General features: G+C 48.6%; 1 protein-coding gene across 1 annotated transcript in view; it reads right to left on the bottom strand.

The window, feature by feature from the left end:
- Positions 1 to 255: 255 nt before the first annotated feature.
- Positions 256 to 18,888, bottom strand: part of MAFF (MAF bZIP transcription factor F) — a 31,477-nt gene continuing 12,844 nt past the window's right edge. The window contains exons 2-3 of the mRNA XM_038756648.1: positions 3,500 to 3,568; positions 256 to 1,450 (exon numbers count right to left, since the gene is read on the bottom strand). Coding sequence (XP_038612576.1) covers positions 1,040 to 1,450; positions 3,500 to 3,535 — 447 coding nt within the window. The 5' untranslated portion in view covers positions 3,536 to 3,568 and the 3' untranslated portion in view covers positions 256 to 1,039. The remainder of the gene's footprint in view (positions 1,451 to 3,499; positions 3,569 to 18,888) is intronic.

The raw sequence follows: 18,888 nt of genomic DNA, 5'->3' as shown, positions 1-18,888 counted from the left end.
TTCCCCACCAGCTCCGCTCCTGCTGCCTTGGAAGCTCTCCCTTCCGTCCCCTAACAATAACACTAATGATGGCATTTATTAAGCGCTTACTCTGTGCAAAGCACCGTCCTAAGCGCTGGGGAGGTTACAAGGTGATCAGGTTGTCCCACGAGGGGGGGGCTTACCGTCTTCATCCCCTAACTGAGGCCCAGTGAAGTGACTTGCCCCAAGTCACACGGCTGACAGTTGGCGGAGCCGGGATTAGAACCCGTGACCTCTGACTCCAAAGCCCGAGCTCTTTCCACCCCCACCGGGGCTGGGGAGCGGAGGGAGGGGGTCGGCAGGGGGGTCGCCATCCCCTGCCGGCTGGGGAGTCCTGGGCTTGGTCTGGCTTGTGGATGTCCTGAAAGGTGGCCCATCCTCAGCTTTCTGGGGAGTGGGGGTGATCATGGGGGTGTCTTCCCTCTCCCCTCTTTGGCCGGAGCTGCCCCCCCTCCCCGTCCGCTCCTTCTCTATCTCCGTCTCCACCCTCCTCTCTTGTCGACCCAAGGGAATGGAGTGCGAGGGCGGTATTGGGCCGGCTGACGGGCCACCATGCTGCTCTCTCTCTCCTGAGGGTTGAGGACACGGAAGGGGCGTGGAGGGGGACTAGTCACCCCCAATCTGACCATCAACCGGGCTTCAGCCTCCTTCCGTGAGGCGGGGAGAGAGAGGGCCACTCATCCCCACCAAATTCACGGGCCCACCCCCAGAGGATGACGGCAGAGGTGGACCAGACCAAGACCTCCTCCTCACCATCTTCATAAATAGGCCGGGGGGGGCCCGGGAGGGAGGCGGGAGCCAACACCTGCTTTCAGAAGCGGGGCGGGATGGGAGGAAGAGGAGGTGCGGTCACCGACCTCTCCATTTCTGTGGCTGGGGAGGGGACCACAAGGCCCCGACCCCCGAAACAACCGGTGTGACGGTCAGGGGTGGGGACCCCCGGTCCGTGGAGGGCGAGGGGAGCGGAGGTGGGGCGGTGGGAGCGGGAGGACTTGGGGGCGGCGGAGGAGGGGCGGGACTAGGAGCAGGCGGCCGGGTTGGCGGACTTGACGATGGTGATGACGCTAGCCGGGGCCACCTTGGTGGCGGGGCCGTGGGCGGCCACGGAGCGGGCGAAGCCCTGCAGGGCCTCGTACTTGCCCCGCAGGGCGTCGAGCTCCAGCCGCATGGCTGCGTTCTCGCGGGCCAACTTGTCCACCTCGCGCTCCAGCTCCGTCTTCTGCTTCTGCAACTCCTCCTTCTGGCAGACGCGCTTGACCCGGCAGCTGGCGGCGTAGCCGCGGTTCTTCAGCGTGCGGCGCCGCTGCTTCAGCCGGGCCACCTCCTCCTTGGACAGCCCCCGCAGGTGGTGGTTCAGCTCGCGCACCGACAGCCCCATCAGCTCCTCGTCCGACAGGTGCGGGGTGTTCTCGCCCAGCTCCCGCTTGATCTGCCCGGCCCCGGCCGGCGGACGACGAGGAGGAGAGCCCGGCATCAGCGGGGGGGAATAATAAGGATAATAAGAATAATGACGACGGCGTTTAGGAACCGCTTGCTCTGTGCAAGGCACCGTTCCAAGCGCTGGGGAGGTTACAAGGTGATCGGGTTGTCCCGTGGCGGGGGGGCTCACAGTCTTAATTCATCCCCATTTTACAGATGAGGTCGCTGAGGCCCAGAGAAGTCAAAGTCACACAGCTGACAATTGGCAGAGCGGGGATTTGAACCCATAATAATAATGGTATTTATTAAGCGCTTACTCTGTGCAAAGCACTGGTCTAAGCGCTGAGGGGGTTACAAGGTGATCAGGTTGTCCCACAGGGGGCTCACAGTCTTCATCCCCATTTTACAGATGAGGTAACTGAGGCACAGAGAAGTGACTTGCCCAAAGTCACACAGCTTGACAATTGGCAGAGCTGGGATTTGAACCCATGACCTCTGACTCCAAAGCCTGCGCTCTTTTCCACTGAGCCATGCTGCTTCTCTGCCACGCTGCTTCTCTATAATAATAATAATAATAATAATAATAATAATGGGGATTTGGGTAATGGGTAATAATGGGTAATATGGGTAGTAATGGGTAATAATGGGTAACTGAGGCACAGAGAAGTTAAGTGACTTGCCCAAAGTCACACAGCTGACAATTGGCAGAGCCAGGATTTGAACCCATGACCTCTGACTCCAAAGCCCAGGATCTTTCCGCTGAGCCACGCTGCTTCTCTAAGCGCTTATTCTGTGCAAAGCACTTTTCTAAGCGCTGGGGAGGTTACAAGGTGATCAGGTTGTCCCACGGGGGGCTCACAGTCTTAATTAATCCCCATTTTACAGATGAGGTCACTGAGGTCCAGAGAAGTCAAAAGTCACACAGCTGACAATTGGCGGAGCAGGGATTTGAACCCATGACCTCTGACTCCAAAGCCCGGGATCTTTCCGCTGAGCCACGCTGCTTCTCTAAGCACTTACTCTGTGCAAAGCACTGTTCTAAGCACTGGGGAGGTTACAAGGTGATCAGGTTGTCCCATGGCGGGGGGGCTCACAGTCTTAATTAATCCCCATTTTACAGATGAGGTCACTGAGGCCCAGAGAAGTCAAAAGTCACACAGCTGACAATTGGCGGAGCAGGGATTTGAACCCATGACCTCTGACTCCAAAGCCCGGGATCTTTCCGCTGAGCCACGCTGCTTCTCTAAGTGCTTACTCTGTGCAAAGCACTGTTCTAAGCGCTGGGGAGGTTACAAGGTGATCAGGTTGTCCCATGGCAGGGGGCTCACAGTCTTAATTAATCCCCATTTTACAGATCATCATCATCATCAATCGTATTTATTGAGCGCTTACTGTGTGCAGAGCACTGTACTAAGCGCTTGGGAAGTACAAGTTGGTAACATATAGAGATAGCACACAGTAAGCGCTCAATAAATACGACTGAATGAATGAATGAATAAAAAGCATAGTCTAATGGAAAGAGCAAAGGCCTGAGAGTCCAGGAGACCCAGGAAATCATCCCAGTTGTGCCATCTGTCAGCTGCATGACCGTAAGCAAGTCACTTGGCCTCTCTGGGCCTCAGTTTTCTCACTTATAAAATGGGGCTAAGCTATCTCCTCTCCCACCTTCTCCGACTGGGAGCCCTTTGTAGGATGGGGACCGGGTCTGCCTCGACCGTCTTGTATCTCCCCTCAGACTGGGCACGGTGCTTGGCCCCTGGTAAGTGCTCAGTCCAGAGCCAAGTCATTATTACGATCTTCAATCAATCAATCCTATTTATTGAGCGCTTACTGTGCGCAGAGCACTGTACTAGGCGCTTGGGAAGTACATGTTGGCAACATCTAGAGACGGTCCCTACCCAACAGTGGGCTCACAGTCAGGGGGAAGTACATGAGGGAGCCCGGGGCTTGGGGCGGACCCCCCTCCAGCGCTTAGTACAGTGCTCTGCACCCAGTAAGCGCTCAATAAATACAACTGAACGAATGAGGGAAAGGATGAGAAGGGGGAGGAGATTCTCACCTTCAGGGCTTTGCTTGATAGGCCGTCCGTGGACATTTCCGCCTCGGGTGGCCCTCTGGGCTGGAGACCCTGGAACAGAGAGGAGACAAGGTCCATTTTTCTAGCCTTACCCCCAAGGAGATCCTCCGTGAAATAAAGAAAATAGATAAAATGATGGTATTTGTTAAGTGCTTACTACGTTTCAAATACAGTTCTAAGCAATGGGGTGGGTACAAATGAAATCAGGTGTCTGTCCCACATGGAGCTCACAGTCTGAGAGACTGTAAGCTCCTTGTGGGCAGGGAACGTGCCCACCAATTATTGAGCCAATTATCAATTATTGATGCAATTATCAATTACAGTTCAATTACCTATTGAACTGTAGAAGCAACGTGGCTCCATGTTGCCAACTTGTACTTCCCAAGCGCTTAGTCCAGTGCTCTGCACACAGTAAGCGCTCAATAAATACGAGTGAATGAATGAATGAATGAATAAAAAGCCCGGGCTTTGGAGTCAGAGGTCGCCAATTGTCAGCTGTGTGACTTTGGGCAAGTCACTTCACTTCTCTGGGCCTCAGTTCCCTCATCTGGAAAATCGGGATTAAGACGTGGGACAACCTAATCACCTTGTAACCTCCCCAGAGCTGAGAACAGTGCTTTGCAAACCGTAAGGGCTTAATAAATGCCATTATTATTATTATTACTCTCCCAAATGCTTAGTACTCCGCCTTGCCCACAGTAAGTGCTCAATTAATACCACTGGTCGACTGACTGTTTGGGAGCATCCTGCTTCTACTCACTTCCTGAACCCCACAGTGGGGAGGGGGAAGCAGTTATGAGCCTCCTCATTGAACAACTGGGGAAACTGAGGCAAGAAAAGGGTTTGGGGGGTGGGGGGGCATGCAGGTGACTCGCCAGAGGACAGCTGGAAATGGGGTTAGAACTCCCAGCTCAGTCACAAATACCATCATCATCATCATCATCATCATTATTATTATTATTATTATTATTATTCTAGGCCCTCCTGCTCCCTCTCATTATTATTATTATTGTCCCAGCTCAGTCACAAATACCATCATCATCATCATCATCATTATTTACTATTATTATTATTGTTAATATTATTATTATTATTATTATTCTAGGCCCTCCCGCTCTCTCTCCTCACCCACCCCGGCCTCCAGCCAGCCAGCAGGGACCCTGGATCTCTTTCTCTTTTATCATCATCATCATCATCAATCGTACTTATTGAGCGCTTACTGTGTGCAGAGCACTGTACTAAGCGCTTGGGAAGTACAAGTCGGCAACATATAGAGACAAGTCCCTACCCAACAGCGGGCTCACAGTCTAAAAGGGGGAGACAGAGAACAAAACCAAACATACTAACAAAATAAAATAAATAGAATAGAGATGTACAAGTAAAATAAATAGAGTAATAAATATGTACAAACATATATACTGTTAGCCCACTGTTGGGTAGGGAACATCTCTATATGTTGCCAGCTTGGACTTCCCAAGCGCTTAGTCCAGTGCTCTGCACACAGTAAGCGCTCAATAAATACGATTGATTGATTGATTTCTCAGGCCTCTTCTCCAGGGAATCATCATCATCATCATCAATCGTATTTATTGAGCGCTTACTGTGTGCAGAGCACTGTACTAAGCACTTGGGAAGTACAAGTCGGCAACATACAGAGACAGTCCCTACCCAACAGTGAGCTCACAGTCTAAAAGGGGGAGACGGAGAACAAAACCAAACATACTAACAAAATAAAATAAATAGAATAGATATGTACAAGTAAAATAAATAAATAGAGTAATAAATATGTACAAACATATATACTGTGAGCCCACTGTTGGGTAGGGACCGTCTCTATATGTTGCCAGCTTGGACTTCCCAAGCGCTTGGTCCAGTGCTCTGCACACAGTAAGCGCTCAATAAATACGATTGATTGATTGATTGATTGATTTCTCAGGTCTCTTCTCCAGGGAATCATCATCATCATCATCAATCGTATTTATTGAGCGCTTACTGTATGCAGAGCACTGTACTAAGCGCTTGGGAAGTACAAGTCGGCAACATACAGAGACAGTCCCTACCCAACAGTGAGCTCACAGTCTAAAAGGGGGAGACAGAGAACAAAACCAAACATACTAACAAAATAAAATAAATAGAACAGATATGCACAAGTAAAATAAATAAGTAAATAAAATAATAGAGTAATAAATATGTACAAGTTGGCAACATACAGAGACAGTCCCTAACCCAACAGTGGGCTCACAGTCTAAAAGGGGGAGACAGAACAAAACCAAACATACTAACAAAATAAAATAGAATAGATATGTACAAGTAAAATGAATAAATAAATAAATAAATAGAGTAATAAATATGTACAAGTTGGCAACATACAGAGACAGTCCCTAACCCAACAGTGGGCTCACAGTCTAAAAGGGGGAGACAGAGAACAAAACCAAACATACTAACAAAATAAAATAAATAGAATAGATATGTACAAGTAAAATAAATAAATAAATAAAATAATAGAGTAATAAATATGTACACGTTGGCAACATACAGAGACAGTCCCTAACCCAACAGTGGGCTCACAGTCTAAAAGGGGGAGACAGAGAACAAAACCAAACATACTAACAAAATAAAATAAACAGAATAGATATGTACGAGTAAAAGAAATAAATAGAGTAATAAATATGTACAAACATATATACTGTGAGCCCACTGTTGGGTAGGGACCGTCTCTATATGTTGCCAGCTTGGACTTCCCAAGCGCTTGGTCCAGTGCTCCGCACACAGTAAGCGCTCAATAAATACGATTGATTGATTGATTGATTGATTTCTCAGGCCTCTTCTCCAGGGAATGAGTCAGGCAGGGCGGCGACGGCGGATGGAGGCCCGGGAGATCCCCCCTGACCCCCCAAATTCTCAGAAGCACCTACGCTCCCCCACCCCCGGCCCCAGGGGAAGCGGGGAGATGGAGCCACAGAGGGAACCAGAACTAGCCGGAGGCGCCAGGAGGAAGCGGGAGAGGGAAGTTGGGCGCTTGGAAAAGATCCCCCCCATCCTGCACGCCCACGGCGGCTAAGTCGGGCCGGGCGGAAGGAGCCTCATGGGCAAGGAAGCCTTCCTGTCTGGAAGGAAGCGGCCTGGCGGGCCGGGGGAGGTGGGCGCAGCCAGCGCGACAGGAAAGGACGAGGTGGCCGGCGGCGAGCAAAGGCCCTGGAGAAGAAGCAGCGTGGCTCAGTGGGAAGAGCCCGGGCTTTGGAGTCAGAGGTCAATCAATCAATCAATCAATCAATCGTATTTATTGAGCGCTTACTATGTGCAGAGCACTGTACTAAGCGCTTGGGAAGTACAAATTGGCATCACACAGAGACAGTCCCTACCCAACAGTGGGCTCACAGTCTGAAAGGGGGAGACAGAGAACAGAACCAAACATATCAACAAAATAAAATAAGGATAGAAATGTACAAGTAAAATAAATAAATAAATAAATAAATAGAGTAATAAATATGTACAACCATATATACATATATAGGTCATGGGCTCTTTTAGACTGTGACCCCACTGTTGGGTAGGGACCGTCTCTCTATGTTGCCAATTTGTCCTTCCCAAGCGCTTAGTCCAGTGCTCTGCACACAGTAAGCGCTCAATAAATACGATTGATGAGGATGGGCTCAAATCCCGGCCAACTGTCAGCTGGGTGACTTCGGGCAAGTCAATCAATCAATCAATCGTATTTATTGAGCACTTGCTGTGTGCAGAGCACTGGACTAAGCGCTTGGGAAGTACAAGTCGGCAACACATAGAGACGGTCCCTACCCAACAGCGGGCCCATAGGCTAGAAGGGGGAGACAGAGAACAAAACCAAACATACTAACAAAATAAAATAAATAGAATAGATATGGACAAGTAAGATAAATAAATAGAGTAATAGGTATGTACAAACATCTATACATATATACAGGTGCTGTGGGGAAGGGAAGGAGGAAAGATGGGGGAGATGGAGAGGGGGATGAGGGGGAGAGGAAGGAAGGGGCTCAGTCTGGAAAGGCCTCCTGGAGGAGGTGAGCTCTCAGTAGGGCTTCCCTGGGCCTCAGTTCCCTCATCTGGAAAACGGGGATTAAATCCTACTCCCCCCTTGTCTAGACTGTGAGCCCCATACTCCTGCATATACAATAATGATGGCATTTATTAAGCACTTACTCTGTGCAAAGCACTGTTCTAAGTGCTGGGGAGGATACAAGGTGATCAGGTTGTCCCATGTGGGGCTCACAGTCTTCATCCCCATTTTCGAGATGAGGGAACTGAGGCCCAGAGAAGTGAAGTGACTTGCCCAAAGTCACACAGCTGACAATTGGCAGAGTGGGGATTTGAACCCATGACCTCTGACTCCAAAGCCTGTGCTCTTTTCCACTGAGCCACGCTGCTTCTTCTGTATATATGTATGTATATATTTGTTACTCCATTTATTTATTTATTTTATTTGTACTTATTCTGTTATTTTATTCTGTTAATATGTTTTGTTTTTTTATCCGTCTCCCCCTTCTAGACTGTGAACCCGCTGTTGGGTAGGGACCGTCTCTATACGTTGCCAACTTGGACTTCCCAAGCACTTAGTACAGTGCACTGCACAGAGTAAGCGCTCAATATTGATTGATATTCTATTTTATTTTGTTAATATGTTTTGTTTTTTTATCCATCTCCCCCTTCTAAACTGTGAACCCGCTGTTGGGTAGGGACCGTGTCTATACGTTGCCAACTTGTACTTCCCAAGCGCTTAGTACAGTGCTCTGCACACAGTAAGCGCTCAATAAATACGATTGATTGATTGAAATCCTGGCTCTGCTGCTGGTCAGCTGTGTGACTGTGGGCAAGTCACTTCACTTCTCTGGGCCTCAGTTACCTCATCTGTAAAATGGGGATTAAGATTGTGAGCCCCACATGGGACAACCTGATCACCTTGTAACCTCCCCAGCACTTAGAACAGTGCTTTGCACATAGTAAGCGCTTAACAAATACCAAGATTATTATTATTATTATTATTATTCTCTGGGCCTCAGTTCCCTCATCTGTAAAAGGGGGATGAAGAATGTGAGCCCCACGTGGGTCAACCTGATGACCTTGCATCTATCCCAGTGCTTAAAACAGTGCTCGGCACATAGTAAGCGCTTAACGAATACCGTCATTATTACTATTTGTTAAGCGCTCACTATGGATCAAACATTGTTCTAAGCGCTGGGGTAGATGCAAAATTCATTCATTCATTCAATCGTATTTATTGAGCGTTTACTGTGTGCAGAGCACTGCACTAAGCGCTTGGGAAGTACAAGTTGGCAACATATAGAGACGGTCCCTACCAACAGCGGGCTCCAAGCGCTTAGTACAATGCTCTGCACCCAGTAGGCGCTCAATAAATACGATTGATTGATTGATTGGGCACCGTCCTTGTCCCCCATGGGGCTCACACTCTAAGTAGGAGGGAGGACAAGTATTGAATCCCCATTTCCCAGTTGAGGAAACTGAGGCTCAGGGAAGTGACTTGCCCAAGGTCATACAGCACACTTGAGGCAGAGCCGGGATTAGAACCCAGAATCTCCAACTCCCAGGTCTGGATTCTTTCCACTGGGCCACGCTGTTTCCGACACACGACTCGGGATCGTTTTTGGTTTTTACGAGAACGTTTTCCTTCGGAGTAGCACCCACGGGACAGGACAGACCAGTCCTGTTCTGAGAGAGACTGGGGTCAATGAAGCGGTGAATTATCTGTCCTATACGCAGTCTATCAGTGCTATTTACTGAGCGTTTACCGGGTGCAGAGAACTAGATGCTTGGGACAGTACAACAGAGTTGGTAGAAGGTTCTCTGCCCACAGTGAGCTTTGAAATCTAGAGAGGGAGACAGGCATTCATTCATTCATTCATTCATTCATTCAATCGTATTTATTGAGCGCTTCCTCTGTGCAGAGCACTGTACTAAGCGCTTGGGAAGTACAAGTTGGCAACATATAGAGACGGTCCCTACCCAACAGTGGGCTCACGGTCTAGAAGGAGGAGATCACAGTCTAGAAGGGGGAAGGCATTAATATAAATACATAATTTACAGTCTCGGGGGACAGGTAGCCTAATGACCAGGGGTAGGATGGTGATTAATAATAATAATGATGGCATTTATTAAGCGCTTACTGTGTGCAAAGCACTGTTCTAAGCGCTGCGGGGGGGATACCCGGTAATCAGGTTGTCCCACGTGGGGCTCACAGTCTTCATCCCCATTTTCCAGATGAGGGAACTGAGGCCCAGAGAAGTGAAGTGACTTGCCCAAAGTCACCCAGCTGACAAGTGGCGGAGCCGGGATTTGAACCCAGTGCTTGGCACATAGTAAGTGCTTATGTTGCCAACTTGTACTTCCCAAGCGCTTTAGTACAGTGCTCTGCACACAGTAAGCGCTCAATAAATACGATTGAATGAATGAACGAACGAACAAATGCCATCGTTATTATTATTATTATCGATCTATCAGTGGTATTTATCAGAGAGAAGCAGCGTGGCTCAGTGGAAAGAGCCCGGGCTTTGGAGTCAGACGTCATGGGTTCAAATCCCAGCTGTGCCACTTGTCAGCTGTGTGACTTTGGGCAAGTCGCTTCACTTCTCTGGGCCTCAGTTCCCTCATCTGTAAAATGGGGATTAAGACTGTGAGCCCCATGTGGGATAACCTGCTCACTATCTTGTGCTCACCAGAAGCTGCACTCTCCCCTCCCCATTTTTCATTTGTACAGGGGACGCTCAGCAAGATCACAGATTAGCCACTGCCCCCACAAACCCCAGGTCCTACTCCTGGATTAGACGTTCCGGCGCCTTTCCCGAGCCGCAGCCCTGAAAGAAAAATTTAAAAAAGGGTCCGCTTTGAAGTGATTTATCTCGGAACAATTGTTCTGGTAATCGTTTTTACCAGAACTGTGCTCTGGGTGGTTCCAGGTGCACCTGTATATATGTTTGTACATATTTATTACTCTATTTATTTATTTTACTTGTACCTATCCATTCTATTTTATTTTGTTAGTATGTTTGGTTTTGTTCTCTGTCTCCCCCTTTTAGACTGTGAGCCCACTGTTGGGTAGGGACTGTCTCTATTTGTTGCCAACTGGTACTTCCCAAGCGCTTAGTACAGTGCTCTGCACACAGTAAGCGCTCAATAAATACAATTGATTGATTGCATCCGCCCCAGCGATTAGAACAGTGCTTTGCACATAGTAAGCGCTGAACAAATACCATTATTATTGTTATTTATTGAGTGCTTACTATGTGCAGGAGCCTGTACTAAGCACCCTGTACTACAAAGGAATTAGCAGGCGCGTTCCCTGCGCGTAACAAGCTTATAGTCTAAGGGGGGGGGATACAAGAGAATGAGGTTGGATACAGTCTCTGTCCCATATGGGCTCACAAAGCACATCCCCGCTGCAGACGGTTGAGCCCACTGGGAAAATCAGTCCGCGGAATTTTTCCAGAATTGGTCTGGAGCCTCCGGGGCACCGGAGAAAAACTCAGGAGGCTCAGGAGAGGCTTTAGTTACATTCCTGGGCAAGAATCCAGCTCGGGGATTGAGCCAGGAGAGGGACAGGGAGGGATTTTAGCCAGTCCCCACCTGTTCCTAGCCACGAGGACGGATGATAATAAGAATAATAATGGCATTTATTAAGCACTTACTATTCATTCATTCATATTTATTGAGCACTTACTGTTAAGCACTTACTATTCATTCATTCATTCAATCGTATTTATTGAGCGCTTACTGTTAAGCACTTACTATTTATTCATTCATTCAATCGTATTTATTGAGCGCTTACTGTGTGCAGAGCACTGGGCTAAGCGCTTGGGAAGTACAAGTCGGCAACGTATAGGGACGGTCCCTACCCAACCACGGGCTCACGGTCTAGGAGGGGGAGACGGACGACAAAAGAAAACCGGTGGACGGGTGTCAAGTCATCAAAATTGCCAATTTGTACTTCCCAAGCACTTAGTACAGTGCTCTGCACACAGTAAGCGCTCAATAAATACGATTGGTGATGATGAAAATAAATAGAAAGAAAGCTAGATGCACATCATTAAGAAAAGAAATAGAATAGTAGAGTAGTAAATATGTACAAGTAAAATAAACAGAGTAATAAATCTTTGGATCCACCCCAGCGCTTAGTACAGTGTCTGGCAGGCAGTAAGTGCTCAAATACCACAATTATCATTCATTCATTCATTCAATCGTATTTATTGAGAGCTTACTGTGTGCAAAGCACTGTTCTAAGCGCTGGGGAGGTTCCAAGGTGATCAGGTTGTCCCCACGGGGGGCTCACAGTCTTAATCCCCATTTTCCAGATGAGGTAACTGAGGCCCAGAGAAGTGAAGCGACTTGCCCAAAGTCACACAGCTGACGAGCGGCGGAGCTGGGATTAGAACCCAGGACCACGGGTTCTGTATGTCTGTATGTATGTAGTACATTGTTAGTGGGGAAGACTGCCCCCCGCAAGCCTTGGAGACAGAAGGGCCTGGGTTCTAATCCCAGCTCCGCCACATATCTGCTGTGGGACCCTGGGCGGGGTAACTTCTCTGGGCCTCAGTTAGCTCATCTGTAAAATGGGGATTAGGAGTGTGAGCCCCATGTGGAACAGGGACTATGTCCAACCTGATAGAGAAGCAGCGTGGCTCAGTGGAAAGAGCCCGGGCTCTGGAGTCAGAAGTCATGGGTTCAAATCCCAGCTCCGCCACTTGTCAGCTGTGTGACTTTGGGCAAGTCACTTCACTTCTCTGTGCCTCAGTTACCTCATCTGTAAAATGGGTGTTAAGACTGTGAGCCCCACGTGGGACAACCTGATCACCTTGTAACGTCCCCAGCGCTTAGAACAGTGCTTTGCACATAGTAAGCGCTTAATAAAAATGCCATTATCATTAACTTGTGTCTACCCCAGCGCTTATAACAGTGCCTGGCGTAGTAAGCGCTTAACAAGTGCCACGATCAGGGAGTAACTGACCCACGAGCAGGCTGAAATTCGAAGGTGTGTCTGTCCACCTGTCTTTATCTACCTGCCTTTCTGCCTATGGCCCCGTAGAAAGAGCACAGGCCTGGGAATCAGAGGACCTGAGTTCGAATCCCGAATCTGCGGCTTGCTTGCTCTGAACTTGGGTAAGTCACTTGCTTCTCTTTGCCTCGGTTTCCTCAACTGCAAAATGGGAATTCAATCCCCGTTCTCCTTCCTACTTGGGCTGTGAGCCCCATATAATAATAATAATGGCATTTATTAAGCGCTTACTATGTGCAAAGCACTGTTCTAAGCGCTGGGGAGGTTACAAGGTGATCAGGCTGTCCCACGTGGGGCTCACAGTCTTCATCCCCATTTTACAGATGAGGTAACTGACAGAGAAGCGAAGTGACTTGCCCGAAGTCTCACAGCTGACAAGTGGCGGAGGCGGCATTCGAACCCACGACCACTGACTCTTAAGCCCATGTGCTTTCCACTGAGCCGCACTGCTTCTCTTAGAATCATGGGTAGGATGTGTAGCAGACGAGCAAGGGCTGTGTGGTCTGTGGCTCCTGCACAAAGGAGTGTAGCAGCATGGCTTAGTGGATAGAGCATGGGCCTTGGGGTCAGAAGGACCCGGGTTCTAATCCTGCCTCTGCCACACGTCTGCTGTGTGACCTTGGGTGAGTCACTTCACTTCTCTGGGCCTCATTTACCACGCCTGTAAAATTGGGGATTAAGAACGTGAGCCCCACGTGGGACTGGGACTGTGTCCAACCCGATGGGACCCATGTCTCTCTATGTTGCCAACTTGGACTTCCCAAGCGCTTAGTACAGTGCTCTGCACACAGTAAGCGCTCAATAAATACGATTGAATGAATGATTAACTTGCATCTACCCCACCGCTTTAGAACAGCGTTTGGCACATAGTAGGCGCTTAACAAGTACCATTATTATTATTATTATTATTAGGAGGGACCTCAGACCCTATCCCCAGCCCCCGCCTCCTGTTCAGTTTCCCACCAGGATCTGGCTATATATGTTTGCATGAATTTACTACTCTATTTATTTATTTTATTTGTGCATATTTATTCTATTTATTTTATTTTGTTAATATGTTTTGTTTTGTTCTCTGTCTCCCCCTCCTAGACCGTGAGCCCTAGGAGTTAGGACAAGTCACTTAACTTGAGCCCAATGTTGGGTAGGGACTGTCTCTATATGTTGCCAATTTGTACTTCCCAAGCGCTTAGTACAGTGCTCTGCACATAGTAAGCGCTCAATAAATATGATTGATTGATTGATTCTCTGTGCCTCAGTTACCTCATCTGTAAAATGGGGATTGACTGTGAGCCCTCCGTGGGACAACCTGATCACTCTTTAGCCTCCCCAGCGCTTAGAACAGTGCTTTGCACATAGTAAGCGCTTAATAAATGCCATCATGATTATTATTATTATTATTATTACCCTGCCCTCGCTCGTATGCTAGACTGTAACCTCGTTGTGGGCAGGGAACGTCACTGTTTATTTTTGCGTTGTACTTTCATTCATTCATTCATTCAATCGTATTTATTGAGCGCTTACTGTGTGCAGAGCACTGTACTAAACGCTTGGGAAGTACAAATTGGCAACATATAGAGACGGTCCGTACTCAACAACGGGTTCACAGTCTAGAAGGGGGAGAAAGACAACAAAACAAAACATCTGGCCAGGTGTCAAGTTGTCAGAACAAGCGGAATTAAAGCTTAATTAAATAGAATAGTAAATATGTACAATTAAAACCAAATGTCACCCTATTTACTCAAAGGCAATTGTTATAAACTTTAAAAAAAAATGAAGACCGTATATTCCCAAGTGCTTGTACAGTGCTCTGCACACAGTAAGCGCTCAATAAATACGACTGAATGAATGTACCACCCTTCCCTCGCTCCTATACCAAACATATTGCCCTGCCCTTGGTTGTGTGCTACACGTATGAGCCTCACGCTTTGCCCGGCGATAAACCCAGTCGCTGGCCAACTTGTACTTCCCAAGCGCTTAGTACAGTGCTCTGCACACAGTAAGCGCTCAATAAATACGATTGATTGATTGATTGATTGAGAAATGGGGACCAAAGAATCGGATTCTTCCGGCTAAAAGGGACCCCTGGCCCACCTCCCTGCCTCTGGGCAGCACTGCACCTAAATAATAATAATAATAATAATAATAATAATAATAATAATAATAATGGCATTTATTAAGCGCTTACTATGTGCAAAGCACTGTTCTAAGCGCTGGGGAGATTACAAAGTGATCACGCTGTCCCACGGGGGGCTCACAGTCTTCATCCCCATTTTCCAGATGGGCTAACTAAGGCCCAGAGAAGTGAAGTGACTTGCCCAAAGTCACACAGCTGACAATTGTGAAGCAGCGTGGCTCAGTGGGAAGAGCCCGGGCTTTGGAGTCAGAGGTCACAGGTTCAAATCCCAGCTCTGCCAATTGTCAGCTGTGTGACTTTGGGCAAGTCACTTCCCTTCTCTGGGCCTCAGTTACCTCATCTGTGAAATGGGGATTAAGACTGTGAGCCCCCTGTGGGACAACCTGATCACCTTGTAACCTCCCCAGCGCTTAGAACAGTGCTTTGCACATAGTAAGCGCTTAATAAATGCCATTATTATTATTATTATTATTATTAATTGGCGGAGCGGGGATTTGAACCCATGACCTCTGACTCCAAAGCCCGGGCTCTTTCCACTGAGCCACGCTGCTTTCTCAATCAAACCCAGGGGTTCAGACTCTCCACCCGGAAACGTATTCCATGGTCTCCAAGCCGGAAACTCCTTCCCAACGCTCCCTCCTGCTAACGTTAACTCCTTTCCCTCCGGTCCTGGTCACAGTGGAAAGACGACGGCCTAACACCGCCCTGCGGGCCCCAGTCCGAGGCTGACCGCTACCCAGCCCGGCCCAGCGGGGTTGAGAGGGAGGGAGAATGGGGCGGACAGGTAGACATCCTGACAGATCAATCAATCAATCGTATTTATTGAGCACTTACTGTGTGCAGAGCACTGTACTAAGCGCTTGGGAAGTACAAGTTGGCAACATCTAGAGACGGTCCCTACCCAACAGTGGGCTCACAGTCTAAAAGGGGGAGACAGAGAACAAAACCAGACATACTAACAAAATAAAATAGAATAGATATGTACAAGTAAAATAGAGTAATAAGGATGTACAAGCATATAGACATATATACAGGTGCTGTGGGGAAGGGAAGGAGGTAAGATGGGGGGAAGGAGAGGGGGAGAGGAAGGAAGGGGCTCAGGCTGGGAAGGCCTCCTGGAGGAGGGCAGATGGGGTGGTAAGGAGATAGAGAGAGCAATCAATCAGTCAACTGTATTTATTGAGTGTTTACTGTGTGCAGGGCACTGTACTAAGCGCTTGGGAAGTACAAGTTGGCAGCATATAGAGACGGTCCCTACCCAACAGTGGGCTCACAGTCTAGAACGGGGAGACAGAGAACAAAAGAAAACATATTAACAAAATAAAATAAATAGAGGGGGATGACGTGGGCCGGGGGTCGACGGCGGGACAGGCGAGAACGAGGCTTAACGGTGAGGAGGTTAGCGGTGGCAGAGGAGCGGAGGGTGCGGGCTGGGCTGGAGAAGGACAGAAGGGAGGGGAGGTAGGAGGGGGCGAGGGGATGGACAGCCTGGAAGCCCAGGGTGAGGAGTTTCTGCCTGATGCGCAGGTTGACTGGGAGCCACCGGAGATTTTTGAGGAGGGGAGTAACATGCCCAAAGCGTTTCTGGACAAAGACAATCCGGGCAGCGGCGTGAAGTATGGACTGAAGGGGGGAGAGACAAGAGGATGGGAGCAGGAGGGAGAGTCAGCAGAGTCGGGGACCGCCCCGGGAAGAGCGGAGAGGAGGCAGGTTGGGAAGGCCGAGCCGCCGCGTCACTGTGATTTAGCAGTGGCCAGTCAATCAATCAATCAATCGTATTTATGGAGCGCTTCCTGTGTGCAGAGCACTGAACTAAGTGCTTGGGAAGTACAAGTTGGCAACATATAGAGACAGTCCCTACCCAACAGTGGGCTCACAGGCTAAAAGGGGGAGACAGAGAATAAAACCAAACATACTAACAAAATAAAATACATAGAACAGATATGTACAAGTAAAATAAATGGAGTAATAAATATGTACAAACATATATATACAGGTGCTGTGGGGAAGGGAAGGAGGTAAGATGGGGGGGATGGAGAGGGGGACGAAGGGGGGGTCAGGGGGCTGCCAGGGTACCTCCCTGGTTCTGGGTTTCCTTGGGTGATGGGGCAGGGGGGCCGAGGGGACCACCCCAGAGTTTTCCTCAGGAGATGGGCTCACCCACCCATCTCTGCTCACTCCCGGTTGAAGGGTGTGGCTGTGGAGGGGGAGCTTTTTTAATGATGGCATTTATTAAGTGCTTACTATGTGCAAAGCACTGTTCTAAGCGCTGGTTTTCTAAGCGCTGGGCTTTCTGAAGGCCCCAGGAGGGGCTCTCTGGGTCGGGGTACCTTTGCTGGGGGTGCGAAGAGGGAGGCACCTCCTGATGCGGGGAGCAGAGGTACCAGCCGGACCCTGCCACCAAGTTTCAGCTTGACTGTGGGACTGGGGTGGACACCAAACTCGAGACGTCCACTTCCATCTTGCACCCAGGCTACAAGCAGCGTGGTGTAATAATAATAATGGCGTTTGTTCAGCACTTACTATGTGCAAAGCACTGTTCTAAGTGCTGGAGGGGGATACAGGGTGATCAGGTGGTCCCACAATCTTCATCCTCATTTTACAGATGAGGTACCTGAGGCCCAGAGAAGTGAAGCGACTTGCCCAAAGTCACACAGCTGACAAGTGGCGGAGCCGGGATTGGAACCCATGACCTCTGGCTCCCAAGCCCAGGCTCTTTCCATTGAGCCACGCTGCTTCTCTGGTGTAGTGGATACAGCATTCATTCATTCAGTCAGTCAGTCGTATTTATTGAGTGCTTACTGTGGGCAGAGCACTGTACTAAGCGCTTGGGAAGTACAAGTTGGCACGGGCTCGGGAGTCAGAAGGTCATAGGTTCTAATCCCAGCTCTGCCACTTGTACCTTGGGCAAGTCGCTTCACTTCTCTGTGCCTCAGTTATCTCATCTGTAAAATGGGGCTTGAAACTGTGAGCCCCACATGGGACAGGGATTGTGTCCAACCTGATTTGCTTGTCTCCGCCCCAGCGCTTAGTACAGTGCCTAGCACCTAACAAATACCACAATTATTATTTTTATTACAAATGGTCACGATGCTGGGTCCAGGGAAGGCCTGACTGAGGTAATAATAATAATAATAATAATAATAATAATAATAATAATAATAATAATGGTATTTGTTAAGTGCTTTCTAAGCACTGGGGCAGATACGCGGTAATCAGGTTGGTCCACATGGGGCTCAGTCTTAATCCCCATTTTACAGATGAGGTAACTGAGGTACAGAGAATAATAATAATAATAATGATGGCATTTGTTAAGTGCTTACTATGTGCAAAGCACTGTTCTAAGCGCTGGGGAGGTTCCAAGCTGATCAAGTTGTCCCACGTGGGTCTCACAGTCATAATCCCCATATTACAGATGAAGTAACTGAGGCACAGAGAAGTGAAATGACTTGCCCAAGGTCACACAGCTGACAACTGGCAGAGCTGGGACTTGAACCCATGACCTCTGACTCCCAAGCCTGGGCTCTTTCCATTGAGCCACGCTAGAAGTTAACGCTCTGCACATAGTAAGCGCTTAATAAATGCCATCGTTTCTTCTAGACTGTGAGCCCGCTGTTGGGTAGAGACCGTCTCTATATGTTGCCAATTTGGACTTCCCAAGCGCTTAGTACAGTGCTCTGCACACAGTAAGCACTCAATAAATACGATTGAATGAATGAATGAATGACTTGCCCAAGGTCACACAGCAGACACGTGGCAGAGGCAGGATTAGAACCCCGATCCTCTGACTCCAAAGCCCGTGCTCTTTCCACTAAGCCACGCTGCTTCGCACAGGCCTTGAGTGGTCACGGGAGCCCCCACCTAACCCATCCCAGGCCGTAACTACTCCCGATATTGTGAAGTTCCGCCTTAGGTCTAACTTAAAGCCCTCTTGCTGTGTTTTAAGTCCCCCCCATCCTGTTCAGACTTCAGAGGAGGTGGAGAGCAACTAATCACCTGCAAGAAGAGGGGTAAAATAAAAGGGACTAGACTGTGAGTCCACTGTTGGGTAAGGACCGCCTCTCTATGTTGCCAACTTGTACTTCCCAAGCGCTTAGTACAGTGCTCTGCACACAGTAAGCGCTCAATAAATACGATTGATTGATTGATTGAAAGGGGCTATTAGATTTTAAATTCTTTAAAGGCCAGGACGGC

Source organism: Tachyglossus aculeatus, chromosome 14 (genome assembly GCF_015852505.1).
Source record: "Tachyglossus aculeatus isolate mTacAcu1 chromosome 14, mTacAcu1.pri, whole genome shotgun sequence".
NCBI classification, from domain to species: Eukaryota; Metazoa; Chordata; class Mammalia; order Monotremata; family Tachyglossidae; genus Tachyglossus; species Tachyglossus aculeatus.
This window is presented reverse-complemented; position numbering and strand designations above follow the sequence as displayed.